Here is a 13,819-nt window from a genome sequence, read left to right as displayed (position 1 = left end):
GCGAAGTGGACGATGGTGAGTTTGGTGACGTGGATGAACCTGACTGTCGCTGGAGAGGAGGATGAAGATGGAGTCTAGTGTGTGTCTGGCTTCGTGCGCGAGATCGGTGACGGGTTGGGTGAGGCCAATGTTGATCAGGTTCTCCAGGAGTGTGATGGAGTTGTTGGGGTCGTCGACGTGGAAATTGAGGTCGCCCAGTAGGATGTAGTGGTGAGTATCTAGGCTAGGGGGGGCAATGAAGACGAAGATGGCATTGTAGAAAGCCGATTGGGATCCCGGTGGCCTGTAAGCGAGGGTGCCACTTACTGTGGTCTTTGCGTCAATCTATTGACAGAAGTTGAGGTGTTCCATGATGGGCGTCGAGTCATTGTTGATGATGGTGCATCAGATGATTTCCCTTAAGATCAAGTAAAACCCCCGCCCTGTCTGTTGGTGTGCTCTTGGTGTATTATCTTGCAAGTGTCTGGAGTGGGGTGACGATGTCGTGGTTCGAGGAGGGGTTGATCCAAGTTTCAGTGATTAAGGGGACATCCAGGGAGAGGGTGGTAAGGGTGTCCCAGATTGCTGTGGCGCATTTGGAGAGCGTGCTTGCATTCAGCCAGATGCACTGGAGCAGTTCTGGGTTGTTTGTAGTCTTTCGGGAGTGGTGCTGGGTCCAGAGTGAGCAGGGGGTCCTGTGTGACAGGCGAAGAGGCAGTGGCAGCAGGTGAAGGGTCCTTTGGTTGAACACGGGGAGGAGGCAAGGAGATGTTGCAGTGCCCGGGGTCTAGGGACAGGAGCTCCTGGGAGGTGTAGTAGTAGACAGTGGGAGGACCCGGAGTCCTGGCGCTGGGTGCGGTCCAGACGCAGAAGGGCTTGCCTTTGGCACACCTGCTGCGTGGCCTCCATAAGTAGTCCTGGGAGGAAGGAGGAGTTATCAAGGAGCGGGAGAGCAAGAAAAACAGCATGTAGAATCAACACCCAAATGAGCAAAATAAATTAAATGAAAATAAGGGACTAAAGTGTGCCAAAGGAAATTCAATAAAATACCCCAGGGGGAGCAGTAACCACTACAAAACAGCTAACAATTAATTACAATTACCAGGAAGGCAGTGGGGGGTAGACACTGCAGTCAGGCTGGATGCGTGGTCCTCATACCGCAGGATGGACCCGAGGCTGTGGGTTGAGGACCAGCGCCCCAGTCTCGTGGAGACTAGGCAGGGCAGGTGGCGGAGTAACCAGAGGTCATACAATGTACTAACTCACAGTTTGAATAATAAGCTGGAGCACCAATGATGTAAAGTGTTTCTCTGATGCACACAATGCAAAGTCTTTCCAGTGTATTATGGTTTGACTTTCCTGCATTTAGTTTCCATTTCTTGTGAATTCTGGTGGGGTATTATCCCTACTTTCACAAATTGCAAACATCAGTGCTCATCAGTGTCTCCATTATTACTCTATAAATAAATCATGGGGATGTTTTTTTTTCTCCCATTTCCTAAGATTTTGGTGTTTATTTCCTCTATTCCCTTATTCATTCCTATTGTCAATTGTTCCTGCTTTCCAGATCCCAATTCCCGTCTCTGTACATTTTACTTGAATTTTCTCTTACAAATAACGATCCATTGTTTTCCTTACTTTCCTGCATCCCTCGTTTCCCAGAAGTCAAACTTCTCTTTCAAGCAGTCCTGCCCCACCCCATGTGACGGATAGGCATGGATGGAGATATGGTTGCACCTCTTTAAAGTGTCCTTCAAATACGGCCACCGCAGTTTGTTGTATTCCTTTTGACCTACGGACAGTCTGAATGAAAGCTGAACTTCATGGCCTGAGGCCATATTATGAACAAATTGTACTTTGGTGTGCGTGCTCAGAACAGGTCCATCAACCTGCTTTTGCTCGAATTGTTTCAGCTGTAGCAGATACTATGAAACACAGAAGTGGCTGCCCTTTCTTAGGGTCTACAGCTCATGCGCATAGATTTTTTTAGTTAAGGAATGCACTGTAGGAAGCAACGTTTCAGCAAAACCAGCAGAGTGGCCTCCTCTGGGCCCATAGATGGGTTGCTGAAGAGGTTCATGATACAGCCTTGACAAATGCAAAAACAACAGTTGATGGACAGAATGCAGAACAATGTCATACATTCACCCCAGTACAGAGATCTGGGTATGCCCAGACGTGGGTCCCTTGCTCAATGTGCCATTGGATTCAAGCTAGCCTGGCTGAAGACGGCTGGAATGCCAGAAACCGGTCCTCGGAAGCTTGTTTCCGGTGCAGGGAAGGACCTGGGCTGGCAGTTCGGTCTGGACTGTTCCCATGGGCCACAGGGTCAAGACTGATTTGCATATGGCTGGGTCCAAACTGGGGTGGTGTAGTGGGCAAAAGAAGGATGGATTTAACACAGATCTTTTGACTGGGGGAGAATGTTTGCATTGTCAGCATTCCGTCCATCATTTGTTTGCTGTAACATGATCTGGCCTTGTCCGTCTGTAAAAGGCTCCTAATGGCAGGTATTTCAGACGATCACAATATATACTAAGACTAGGACTCTCTGGTGCAGCACGTTATGGGAGGACATGAATTCTGCAGGTATTGATTTGCACAATGATCTTTGTTTCTGCATTCCCGATGCCTGATCTTTTATATTCTAAAGCCCCATCAGGCTCTCAGCAAAGGAGGCAAACATCACAGTAGTGTCCTACTCCGCTGAGAACATGATGGCCAGAACACAGCAATGTGTAGTCAACAGAGAGCTGAATCGGAATAGGTCAGCTGTGTGCCCGTGCTCCCAGACACCTGGGCACCTACCTTGCCCCCTTGACAGTGGCTCCAGTTCCTGCTTGTGCCAGCCTGATCTATTTGCCACCTTTTGTACAAGTGGCACAGCCACAGCCTGGGTTTTCCGGCTCATTGTTCTTCCAGCCACTAGAAGCGCTGGACCTACGTAATGCAGGCCACAGCACAATTGCGCAGTGGGCGTGCCAATGGCAAGCCAATCAGCGTCTGTCCACGCCTGTCCACGCCTGGGCCGTGCCCAGGGCCAGAAACCCTGGCTCCTCATCCATCCGACGCAACACCATAGCCGCCACCGGAGGCAATGAACATCACCACTACTCCTCCACCATCCTACCTGACCTCAACAACTCACACCGCCAAACATGCTGCTGCCGCGCATCTCTCAGCACCACAGTAGGACTGTTCTCCTGCACCCATTGCGATTTCATCTGGAACACCTCCGATGTCGACACCACAACCTCCAAACAACCGTCGCATGCCACCGCAGCCACCACACCAACTGTCCGCCATGCTCCTCAATGTCCGATCCGTAACACCCAACCTCATCTTCCTACCAAAACATGACTCAACTTAGCAAGGACCGAACCCACAAAGCAGACGTAGGACATCTATAAACATGACTGACTGCACCACCTCCACGGATTCAGACACCAACTTCATAGAACACCTCCAATTCAAAATACAAAAGGACTAATACGCTAACCTTAAGGGAGCCCTCGCCTACCGTCCTCCGGGCCCAAAGTGGAATTTTGCAACTGCATCGCAATCTTTATCACCCCCACCCCCCTTCATCAGATCAACAAACTGCATCCTCCTTGGGGACATCAATTTTTACCTAGAAGACACCATAGACCCTAACTCCACAGCCCTTCTCAACATCCTCAGGAACCTTGGACTCGCCCAGATTGTTCAAGGATCGACCCACACAGCAGGCCACACCCTCAATCCTATTTTCTCCTCCACCAACAGGATTACCACCACCCACTTGAGCCTGCTCACATGGTACGACCACTACATTATAGGATTGAAGATATCCACCCACCAAAAAAAACTTACAGCACCATCAAAAGACTGGAGCAAAATATCCAAAGAGAACTGGACCAAGACCCTACAGAAAAGCACACTCAACCACACCAGGAACCTCAATGTCGACACCAAGGTCTTCAATAAATGGCTCGCAGACTGCACTAACTGCACCACACACCAAACGCCAAAAGAACCCAGCTGGTACACGAACAACCTCAAGGAGTCCAAGTACCACTGCAAACAGCTTGAGAGAAAATGGACACTCCACAAAAAAAACACTGCAAGATCTACATAAAAAGCCAACTTAACCTCTACCGTTGACAACTACAAGACGGTCCCTCAAGTGGATATCCTCCTTCCTCATGGACAGACCTCGAGTTACATTTCTCCCCTACACTTCATAACCCAGTAAGCTCCTCTGTAGAGTCCCTGAAGGATCATTGCTCAGTCCAACACCCTTCAACATCTGCAGGACACCCTTCACAGACATCAGAGCCCACAAAATCAGTATTGTATCCTATGCCAGCGACACACAGCTCCTCCTCTCCCTTACGGACTCATCTGAAGGATCATTGCTCGGTCCAACACCCTTCAACCTCTGCAGGAAGCCCTTCACAGATATCAGAGCCCACAAAATCAGCATTGTATCCTATGCCAGCGACACACAGCTCATCCTCTCCATTACGGACTCATCCCGCACCGCCAAAGCAAACTTCACCCACTACATGAGCAACGTCTCTGCTTGGATAAAAAACAAGTGCCTCCAGCTCAACACAGACAAAACCGAAGTCCTAATCTTCGGCAACAACCACTCCCCCGGGGTGCCGCTTGATAGCCCTCTGAACCTGGCCACCCCACCCACCCCTGCGGACCATGCCAAGAACCTCAAGATCTTCCTGAACAACTGAGTGATGGAACTATTTGGGGCACATTTATTTCACTGGTGACTTAACATTTTCAATCAATACATTTAACATTTTTACACTTCTTTCCTACCTTATGATTTATAATAATACATTTTAATATTTTAAATATGTAGGACCTTTGATTTCTCTACATCCGAGATGCCCTGTTGTCTGGTTAACAGTGGTTAGTAAAATACCCCCAGTTTCTGTGAACATGGCTTGATATTTAGGCTTTTTCAGGGATACCGAGGCCAAACCATTCCCGAGACGTATAAAGATAGGAGGCTTTCATTGCCGCACAGACTGCACGTTATTCTAAGGAGTAAGAATGTTTCCTCCCGCTCGTGCATTTTTTAACATAGAGCCGCACACGAGAAAGCAGCAAACACAGAGCGCGCGCTCACTATGTTTGGAGGTGATCGCGCCCAATAGTTTTTAATATAGAGAGACCTCATATCAAAACAAGCAGCAATCTCTTTTAGCATCGGTATCACTGCTGTTTAATCGCATCATAAAAACATAACTGTTTTGCTAGTATGTTCGAGAATCTTGACGTGACCGTCTAATTGCATTCCGAGAGAAATAGGTATAAATTGTTTTTGTTTAGTGGTAATTTCCTGACGAAGGCGCCTCCAGTGCCAAAACGCGCATAAAAAAAAAACATGTCTACCAATTACAAATTGTTTATCTTTTACTCGAGGATTTCATGATATGTATCAACGATAGTCACTGGTTGAGGTTTTTAAATTACAAATGTATTTGTTTATATAATGAAAATGTATTGATTTTTTTAAAATGTTTTTCTTTCTTCGAACTCATTTCCTGCATTGCACACGTTATCTAATGCCTGGGAGCTTTATTTGTCGTTGTATGTTTTACAGTGTCCCAGGAATTGAATCAATTCACAGGGGGTCCTTGATATTCACAATTAACATTTTTTTTTATATATTTAGGCTACCATACTAACGAGAAGTCTAGGTATTCCTTACAGAACCCGGTTTACCCATGCATGTTAGTTTGCTCGCACCTTGTAGGAAGTCCGCTGCAGGTCATATCAAGAGTATCCCCCCCCCCCCACCTCTCCGCTCCCGTAGCCTTGGACAAAGGTCCTTCTCTGGCTTAGTGAAGCTCTGCCTCGCTACCATTGGAGAGCCCGTTGCATTTCCCCCGGTAGCCTGTCAATACTGCAGACCCACTGAAGTTCCTCCCTTTGTGCCGCTCTCCTCTGGAGGACATGGACAGGGTGCTCCCCTCTCCCTAACCAGGCTATGAGTGGCTGACAGCAGCAGCAAGGTGCTTATATGAAGGGACAGGCCTTTCTGCCTACACCCCTGGGAATCTGCCTACTGCTCTCCCTGGGAATGGTTCCTTCAGTCCACCATTACTGGAGTCCTGAGCCTTCATCGAGCTTGAAGGAGGTATGCAGGGTAGGGTCCAGTAACTCCCTACTGCCAAAGGTACCCAAGAAAAGTCTGGCAATCCAACCCTTCCAGATGTCGTCATTGTTCAGAAAGGAACGGCTGTGTATGCAGAATGCGGACTTACAATTGAAGGGGGCCTTCCATACTGATGACAATTATGCGATTGATGTATTCTGTGATTTGATCTGCAATAAAAATTGTTTACAAAAAAAAAAAATGTTCAGAAAGTGCACTAACCGTGCAGTATGGTATAGGACACCTATTTTCAGTGAGTGCACGGCCTCTTAGATGCAGAATAGGCAATAATTGCGGTCCACAAACACACATTGACACTCCAAACAGGATACCACTACTGCCAGTAGACTGAAAGAACAGATGGTGCCACAGGTGTGGCATCTTTACACAAACACACATTGACACTCCGAACAGGATAAAGATATTGCCCATGGACTGCAAGAGCAGATGGTGCCACGACAAGTATGGCATCATTACAAGAATACATACTGGCAGTCAGAGCAGGATAACACGTACTGCCCATGGATTACAGTAGTAGTTGGTGCCACACAGAATAAGGCATAATTACTGTTCAAAGACCACATGAACAAACGGTTGCATGTAGAACAGGGACCTCTCACCGCGTGTTTGCGTACAGCCGATCCCCAGTTCCCATCTTGGACGTTGTGTACAGAAGTTTCAGTTCAGTCTCCGGAATCTGCACCTGGCTCAGTTTATTCAGTATGTCAGATCTCTGAAGAACAAGAAAGCCAGAAGAAAGAGAGCGTTCTCAGAAAAGCAAAGTCTTAACTTTAATGGCATCAGACTGCTGGAAGACACGTAGCTGTGCATTAAAAAAACACATGTTCTGCTCAACATGACTGTCTTTCAATTCCCTCATTCGCTCAAATGAAAATGCATGCTCCTACTGAAAGGAAACAGTCAATCAATAGGAACACCTTTTATTTTTTTTTTACAAAACACCCACTACGATACGTTTGCTGTTCTGCTGCAATTTAAATAGCAGGTCCTTCAGTTCTATTATCCAACTTAATTGCCTTTATTAACTTCAGAAGGATGAAGGCCTTGTTTGGCGATGGTGAAATTGGAACCAGTGGGCTTTAGGTTGTACGCAGGTCTCAGCAGCAAAAGCTCATCTCACTGAGCTAGTTGACATGTCGTAAGATAATGCAGTCTGGCTACCAAAATCATGCAATACCAGAATTAACTCTTATCAGAGTTGGAACATCTGTACCAGGAGATGGTCCAGCCGTTCACATCACACTACCACTGCTCTGTTTCCTCCAGATGTTTCTGTTTCAGTACAGGACCAGGCAGCCCTGACTTCCAACCCAGCACCTACTGCGGCGCAATGGCCAGCCACAGTTATGTTCATGATCTTTATAGAGTCTCCTATCACCAACAGGCCTCCAGGCACTGCAGTGCTGAGATGACGCAACCAGAGCCGGGCTGTCCTGCCACTCAAGGGGGTGATGGCAAGGCCTCTTCAAAGAGCCGGGGTTTCAGTTGTCTTTTGAACTTAATGAGAGATTTTGCCAAATCCAAATCAACTGGGAGAGAGTTCCATAGTTTGGGGCACAGTCTAAAAGTCAGTGACTGCCGCCTTCAGATTTTCGAAAGTTGGGTAGAATCAATAGATTGGAACCTCCAGAATCAGGACTCTACTGGGCTGGTAAATATGAAGTCGCTTTTTGAGAAAATTGGTTACATAGATTGCTGGCGATTTGTATACTATGGACAGAGCTCTTAAATAGATTCTTTGTCTGACAGGATTCCAGTGAAAAATGTGTCATGTTGGGCTGACGCAGGCAAAATGCAGGGCGTCCTTCACACGTCGTGCAGCTGTGGTTTGAATCACCTGCAGTTTATGAATAAAGTCCAGAGGTAGCTCCAAATATAAGGAGATTCCTTCATCTGATCTTGAGCCAATGAAAGCTGACACTGATGGAAATGTGCCCCCTGGAAAGAGGTAAGGCCGGATCCCCCTCAAGATCTGATGATGCAGGAGCATGCAGAGACGCAGCTGAGATGGGGACATTCAGTGCAAGCCGAGGGCCAGTCTTGCCTTCCAGACTTGCAGCATGGTGAACCCGTGAATGACAAGGGCCTAGTACACTGAGGCAGGAGGCGATGAGCCAAAGATAGCTGCATCACTACTAGCACCTCCGTTTTGTCTTTATTTAGTTTCAGTTTATTGCTCCACATCCGCTGCCTGATGACACACAGTGTGTTGAAATTCATGACGCTAAGTGGGATTGTAGAGTAAACGCAGCAGCAGTTACGGGTTTCCACTACCACTGAGCGGCATCCAAGACCTACCAATATCTGCAGGCGAGCCAGGCCGAAAGGTCGGTGTTATCGATAGTCATGGAGCTCATAGAGGACCCCCACGGGGGACAGATTATTGAATAAACTTAATCAAAAGGAAGCCACATGCCCGACATATTAAAACACACATAAACACACCCCAATACACTACAACAACTGATGGAATGGTGGGAGTCGGACCTGAGCAACTGAGGACAGAGAGTGGGAGGAGGCCCTGGGTGCCCCAAGAGAGGGTGCGTAAAGTCAGGGTTTCGATTGCTACAGCTACGTATACTACATCAGTCCTCCTACTCCCAAACGGTCAAGCTGAAAATGGGAAAAGCATCCTCAGGCCTAAGCCAGCGAAGATGGGGCAGGGGGCTCCTACTTTCACATCATGTGGGAATGCCTGGTGGTACAAGTCTCTTAGTTGTAAATTATGGGAGTAAAGGCGATGAGTGGGAGGAAGAGAACGACCGAGCTCAGCACAGAGATGTGTGCTCAATGTATTGGGGAGAGGATGTAGCCTTATGGCTAGAGGGGTCGCCTCGAAGCTGGGGAACCAGGTTCAAGTCTCGGCAACGACGATCAACAGCTTGTGATTCTGGGCAAATCACTTAATCTCCCCGTGCCTAACAAAAAATGAATGTGTCCTTGTGTAATGAAACTGGTGCTCATGTAAAGCGCTCTGATACCCAATATCTTCGGTGTCTAGTTTGCGCTATATAAAACTTAAAAAAAATATCTATATTAAAAAATAGAGGGAGGCGGAGGTGCCCAACTACAGAAGGTATGGATCAAGATGGGCCTAATGTAAGCCAAAAAGAATATTGCAAAAGCCTGGGGAGCTGTGATCCTGTCAGACCGTGGACGCGGGACATGGACTGGTGTACGCTGGCAGAAAAAGTTATCTAAGAAGGAAGGGGCGGTCCTAGAAAATGGGAAAAGGTCTGGAGTGATTGGAACGCTTATCGTGGGTTGTGGCCGGCAATAAGGGAGCCGCAGTCGCCACTCAACGATGAGGGTGCTCCCATCTTGAAAATAGGCCCAGGACAGCACGATATGATGATTCACGGGGGGCAGTGGGCGACAAGCCTACGGGGGTGACCTATAGCTGTGAATGTAAAGGTTGTGCATTGGCCAGTGAAAGCTTTGAATTATATCCGTTTATCTCTGAAACTTGTAATAAAAAGATGTTATTTTGTGTTGTCAGCATACATGTGAGCTCTCACTCCCCGTTTCTGTAGAACATTAACTAAAGGCATGGTACAAACACTACACAAAGAGGGGCGAGAGCTGAACTGTGGGACTCCACAAGTAACCGGTGACAGCTAGAAGTAAACAGCTTGATATCTACCCAAAAAGCAGAATTCATGCCACTTGACCACAGTGCCCGTGCGGTGCTTGGCATGGTCCAGTAAGATGGAGGCCAAGCTTGTTGAAAGCTAACGAGATCAAGCAATATTAGGGCCCTCAGGTGGCCAGAGCCCAGCTCGCCTCTCAGGTCGTACAGAACAGACAGCAGGACTAACCAGCTACTGTGGGCCGTGAGGAAGCCTGACTGAGAATCGGCAAGAAGTTTGTGAGTTTTTTAGTAATTACAAACTTGTTCAGCTACATGAAATTCCAACATTTTAGAGGTGAAGGATAAGCGCAATATGGGTTATTTTTTTATTCCCCTGGATCCAGTCCCATTTTCGTAAGCCGTGCAATATTTATTGCATCCTAAAATGCACTTTTCCTTCATTCAGGGATGAGTCGAGAGCCGATAAGAAAGGGCCGATGACATGACTACATTTTTTTAAAACCGTTACGGGACGTGGTCTGATAGGAAATGGGACTTGGTGCATTGATTCTGCTCTGGTGGGCTTCAGCTGAGCGCAAGCTGGAAGAGTCGAAGGGTGCGCGCTCTGAGGTACATGGACCGACTGCAGGTGGAGTTTTTGTATGCTATCTCATTTCTTAATGGTTTCAAAAACAATCTATTCAATTGATCGCAAAACTATTAGGACGGCTCAATGGAAAAGAAAATTGACGCAGTACTAGAAAGATTGTAAACTATTTGGAAAAACCTTCCTTTGATTTTTTCGGAAATAGGAATTTTGTTTATAAAAATACATCTTTTTAGTCTGAAAGATTCACAGTTGAAATTTTCTCGTCTCTGATGTATTTTACTGATTTCTTTTAATTCCTGCTGAATTAGTACAAACGCGTGGTAATGTGATCAGCAGAGAGGTGAATCAGATGACAAACTGAGCAATCCAGCCACATCACACAAGCTTGCCGGAGCCTCTGACCCTCGTGCTAACTACAGCTGTTCTTGGAGCTTTCGTAGCTTCTTCATTCAATTTAAGCCATCGCTTCACTCCAATGAGAGCATCTGAGGCTCCTGCAATTGATGGTCTTCGAAAATATAAGTGTTTACGTACCTCAAGCTTCTTCTCTTTCTGCTCCAAAACCTTCTGGAGAATCTTCTTCTGTTTCCTGCTCAGTGGTTTCTTCACTGAAGTGGTCTTAATTACTTGTTTCTTTGCAGCTTTCTTGGAGGGCAGAACTAGAGCATTGCTTGCATCTACTCCTTTCAGCGTATCGTCATCTACAGAAAGAGATAGAGTAGGTTAATGTAATTTAGGGCAGAAATAGCAGCACACTTCAAGCACATCATTCGAGAGGCGTTGGGAGCCCTAACTGACCAGAAGAATGACAAAGCTGGCGACAGCGAGTGGAACATGCCTGATGGCACTCTACATCCCCTCAAGGCTTATGTCATCTTGAAGGTGAATGTGAAGTGGAAGATCTTTGGTTTGGGTGAAATCCCAGACTTTGTCTGGCACCCCAGAATTTGGAGCAGTGACAGGACTAGAGACGGTCATCACATGAAAGTGGAGATTTCACGCAGGCAGAGATCTGGGATCAATGTCAGTAAAGTTAAGGAAGGATTATCAGTGAAAGCAATTATGTACAATACCTTTAGTCTGCAACTGAAGCCAGTGAGGGATCCGGCAGGTGGGCCGGATGTTTTCAAATCTCCTCTGGGAAGGATGAGGTAGATACTGTGAATTTTCTGTAACCAGACCATAGGATTTGAGGCCAACAACCAGAGAAAGGCAGAGGGTATTTGAGGGATGAGAAGTGATTCTAAATCACCTAGTTGTATTCCTAAGGGATTTAAAGATAACAACTGCTAGAGGCGGCATACATCCACAAGCATTTGCAATGCAATAGGTCTCGCATTTGCGAGAGTTTAAGATATTGGCATTGCAAATAACAATGCCTTTTATTTATATATTTTTATAATTAACACATAAATAAAAGGCATTGTCATGTACAATACCGATAGCTCAAACTCTTGTAAACGCAAGACATACTGAAAGAAGCAGTCACAATTGTCCCAGGCTGCTTAGAAAGTGAAAGCGGGCATGGTGCTCTGAATGTTTGTAGTGAACGGGCCACTTTTGTAGTCTGGCACACTATGATGACCTCCAACTATCACCATTTTAATTGATTTTAGTGTGTTATTTCACCCTAGCCTTAATGTAGGATGGTCCTGCGTTTGCCTGCTTCTCTTCTGTAATCTTGCTGTCTTTCCGTGGGAGCGGTTACTGAGTGGAACAGTCTTGCCAAGAGCAGAGCGTGTAGGATGTGTATTTGAAGGTGTGCAATTGTGCAGGAATGTGTATTGTATTGTGCATTGGTGAGAATTACGAGTTCTTACTATTGGCTTTGACCATTCTGTTTTCTGACTTTATCTTGCTTAATGGCAGGGCTTGCCTATTGGCTTTAGCATAATCTTATGCCATCTTGCATTAGTGGCCTATGCTTAAGCGACTCCATCTTCTGAGCATTTCAAGGTGAGAAGTGATGTTTTGCTTTCATTTGCTTTCTGCACTCTGTGTGCTAGTAGAAACCGGTTCTTATCAGAGGAATGTACAGGCTCCTGTCATATGGATACTTCATTACATATATTGCGTTAAGTTAGCATGAGTGCATTACATGTTTAAACAGCCTTTTTTCCTTCGGCTTCAGTTTTGCACACGACACATACTTGTTGTTGTCGCCTTCACCCTAGAAGCGGTGAGGTGGTTTATTTGAGAATAATATGTTATTTCTATGCTATCAGCTTTGCCTGGTACACTTGGTACAACTGTCTGCACACTGAGAGCTGCACACTCTGAAATTAACCTAACACAAGGTTGCTGGGAGGCTTGATCCTCGCACCACATTAGACATAACACAAATAATGTTGATGCCAACATTTTGGGCTCTACGCGGGTTTAAGATAGAGTTACACGGAATGAACGCAGACACTTGGTGCTGCGCATGAAGAGAGCTGGTAGCGGTTGATGTGAACTGCTCCTACTGACATTGAGAGGTATGGGGCCGCCCTGCTAAAACCCGGATGAGACCTTCTTAGATATAATATAATATGCTAGATAGGGTGCGCGAAATATAGGTGATACAGATTTCTATAGAAATTGCATTATAACATGCTAGCACCTTTTGCTTATTATGGATTAGTGACTATGCTGCTGACTCTGATTTTTATAATCTGCATTTTGGTATTATACAAGATACTGCGTTTGAGAACTTTGCATTGAATAATAAATATTTCAAACTTGCACCTGTGTTCTTTGACTCTCAGTTTTGGTTTGAAATGATTATATAACGAAAGAGTGTTCATGTGTTCCACGACTCCTGAGGTATTCTAAAGATCATGTTCTGGTTTGTCTAATACATGGATCACTCCATAATGATCCATGAGACACTGTAGCTAGCTAGGTAAAGAGATTTCTGACACTGAGATGAGTTTTTGGATCATCCTAACTCACTGAGGTTCTAGATCTCTATGCACAGTTCTGTGGGAGAACGGAAACCCTGCTACATGGCGCCCAACGGATTGGTTGGCCGTATTTCATGACACTCGAGTAGTATTTCATTCATACCTTGACACCTTCATTTCCGTTTCCGGTAAACGGCGGTGTCGGATAACCTACCTGTTTTTGAAATAGGTCTTTTCAAGCTTGAATTCTTCTAAAAAAGGTTTCTTTGAATCACTACCCAGTTGTGCTACAAAGTGTTCTTTGTCTAGCTTTTCTTCTTCCTGTGCTAACATGGCAGTGGAAATAGCGCAGCATAGCCGAGTCGCGGTTCGCGACCACTTGCGGGGTTATAATGTGCCCGCGGAAGGCTTAGCTGTGGTTTTAGTAGTGAGTGCGGAACATGCGTACCCGTACGAATTGTTTTATTCCTGGGTGACATTTCCGGAAGTAGACGCTAATTCGGGTGTCTACCATTCATACACTGCCACGGATGTACCGGCGGCTTATGCTCCGTACAGGGCACTGGAAGTACCTATAGACGCTTGGCAGC

The 13,819-nt window shown here is 46.1% G+C and overlaps 1 protein-coding gene across 1 annotated transcript in view; it reads right to left on the bottom strand.

The window, feature by feature from the left end:
- The window catches only part of DHX37 (DEAH-box helicase 37), a 308,890-nt gene that overhangs the window by 229,629 nt on the left and 65,442 nt on the right, over positions 1–13,819 (bottom strand). Inside the window, exons 3-4 of the mRNA XM_086942683.1 lie at positions 10,879–11,045; positions 6,763–6,875 (exon numbers count right to left, since the gene is read on the bottom strand). Coding sequence (XP_086798809.1) covers positions 6,763–6,875; positions 10,879–11,045 — 280 coding nt within the window. The remainder of the gene's footprint in view (positions 1–6,762; positions 6,876–10,878; positions 11,046–13,819) is intronic.

This window comes from Lissotriton vulgaris, chromosome 11 (genome assembly GCF_964263255.1).
Source record: "Lissotriton vulgaris chromosome 11, aLisVul1.2, whole genome shotgun sequence".
In the NCBI taxonomy this organism is placed as follows: Eukaryota; Metazoa; Chordata; class Amphibia; order Caudata; family Salamandridae; genus Lissotriton; species Lissotriton vulgaris.
The sequence above is the reverse complement of the archived record's forward strand: the minus strand, read 5'-3'. Positions and strand labels throughout refer to the sequence as shown.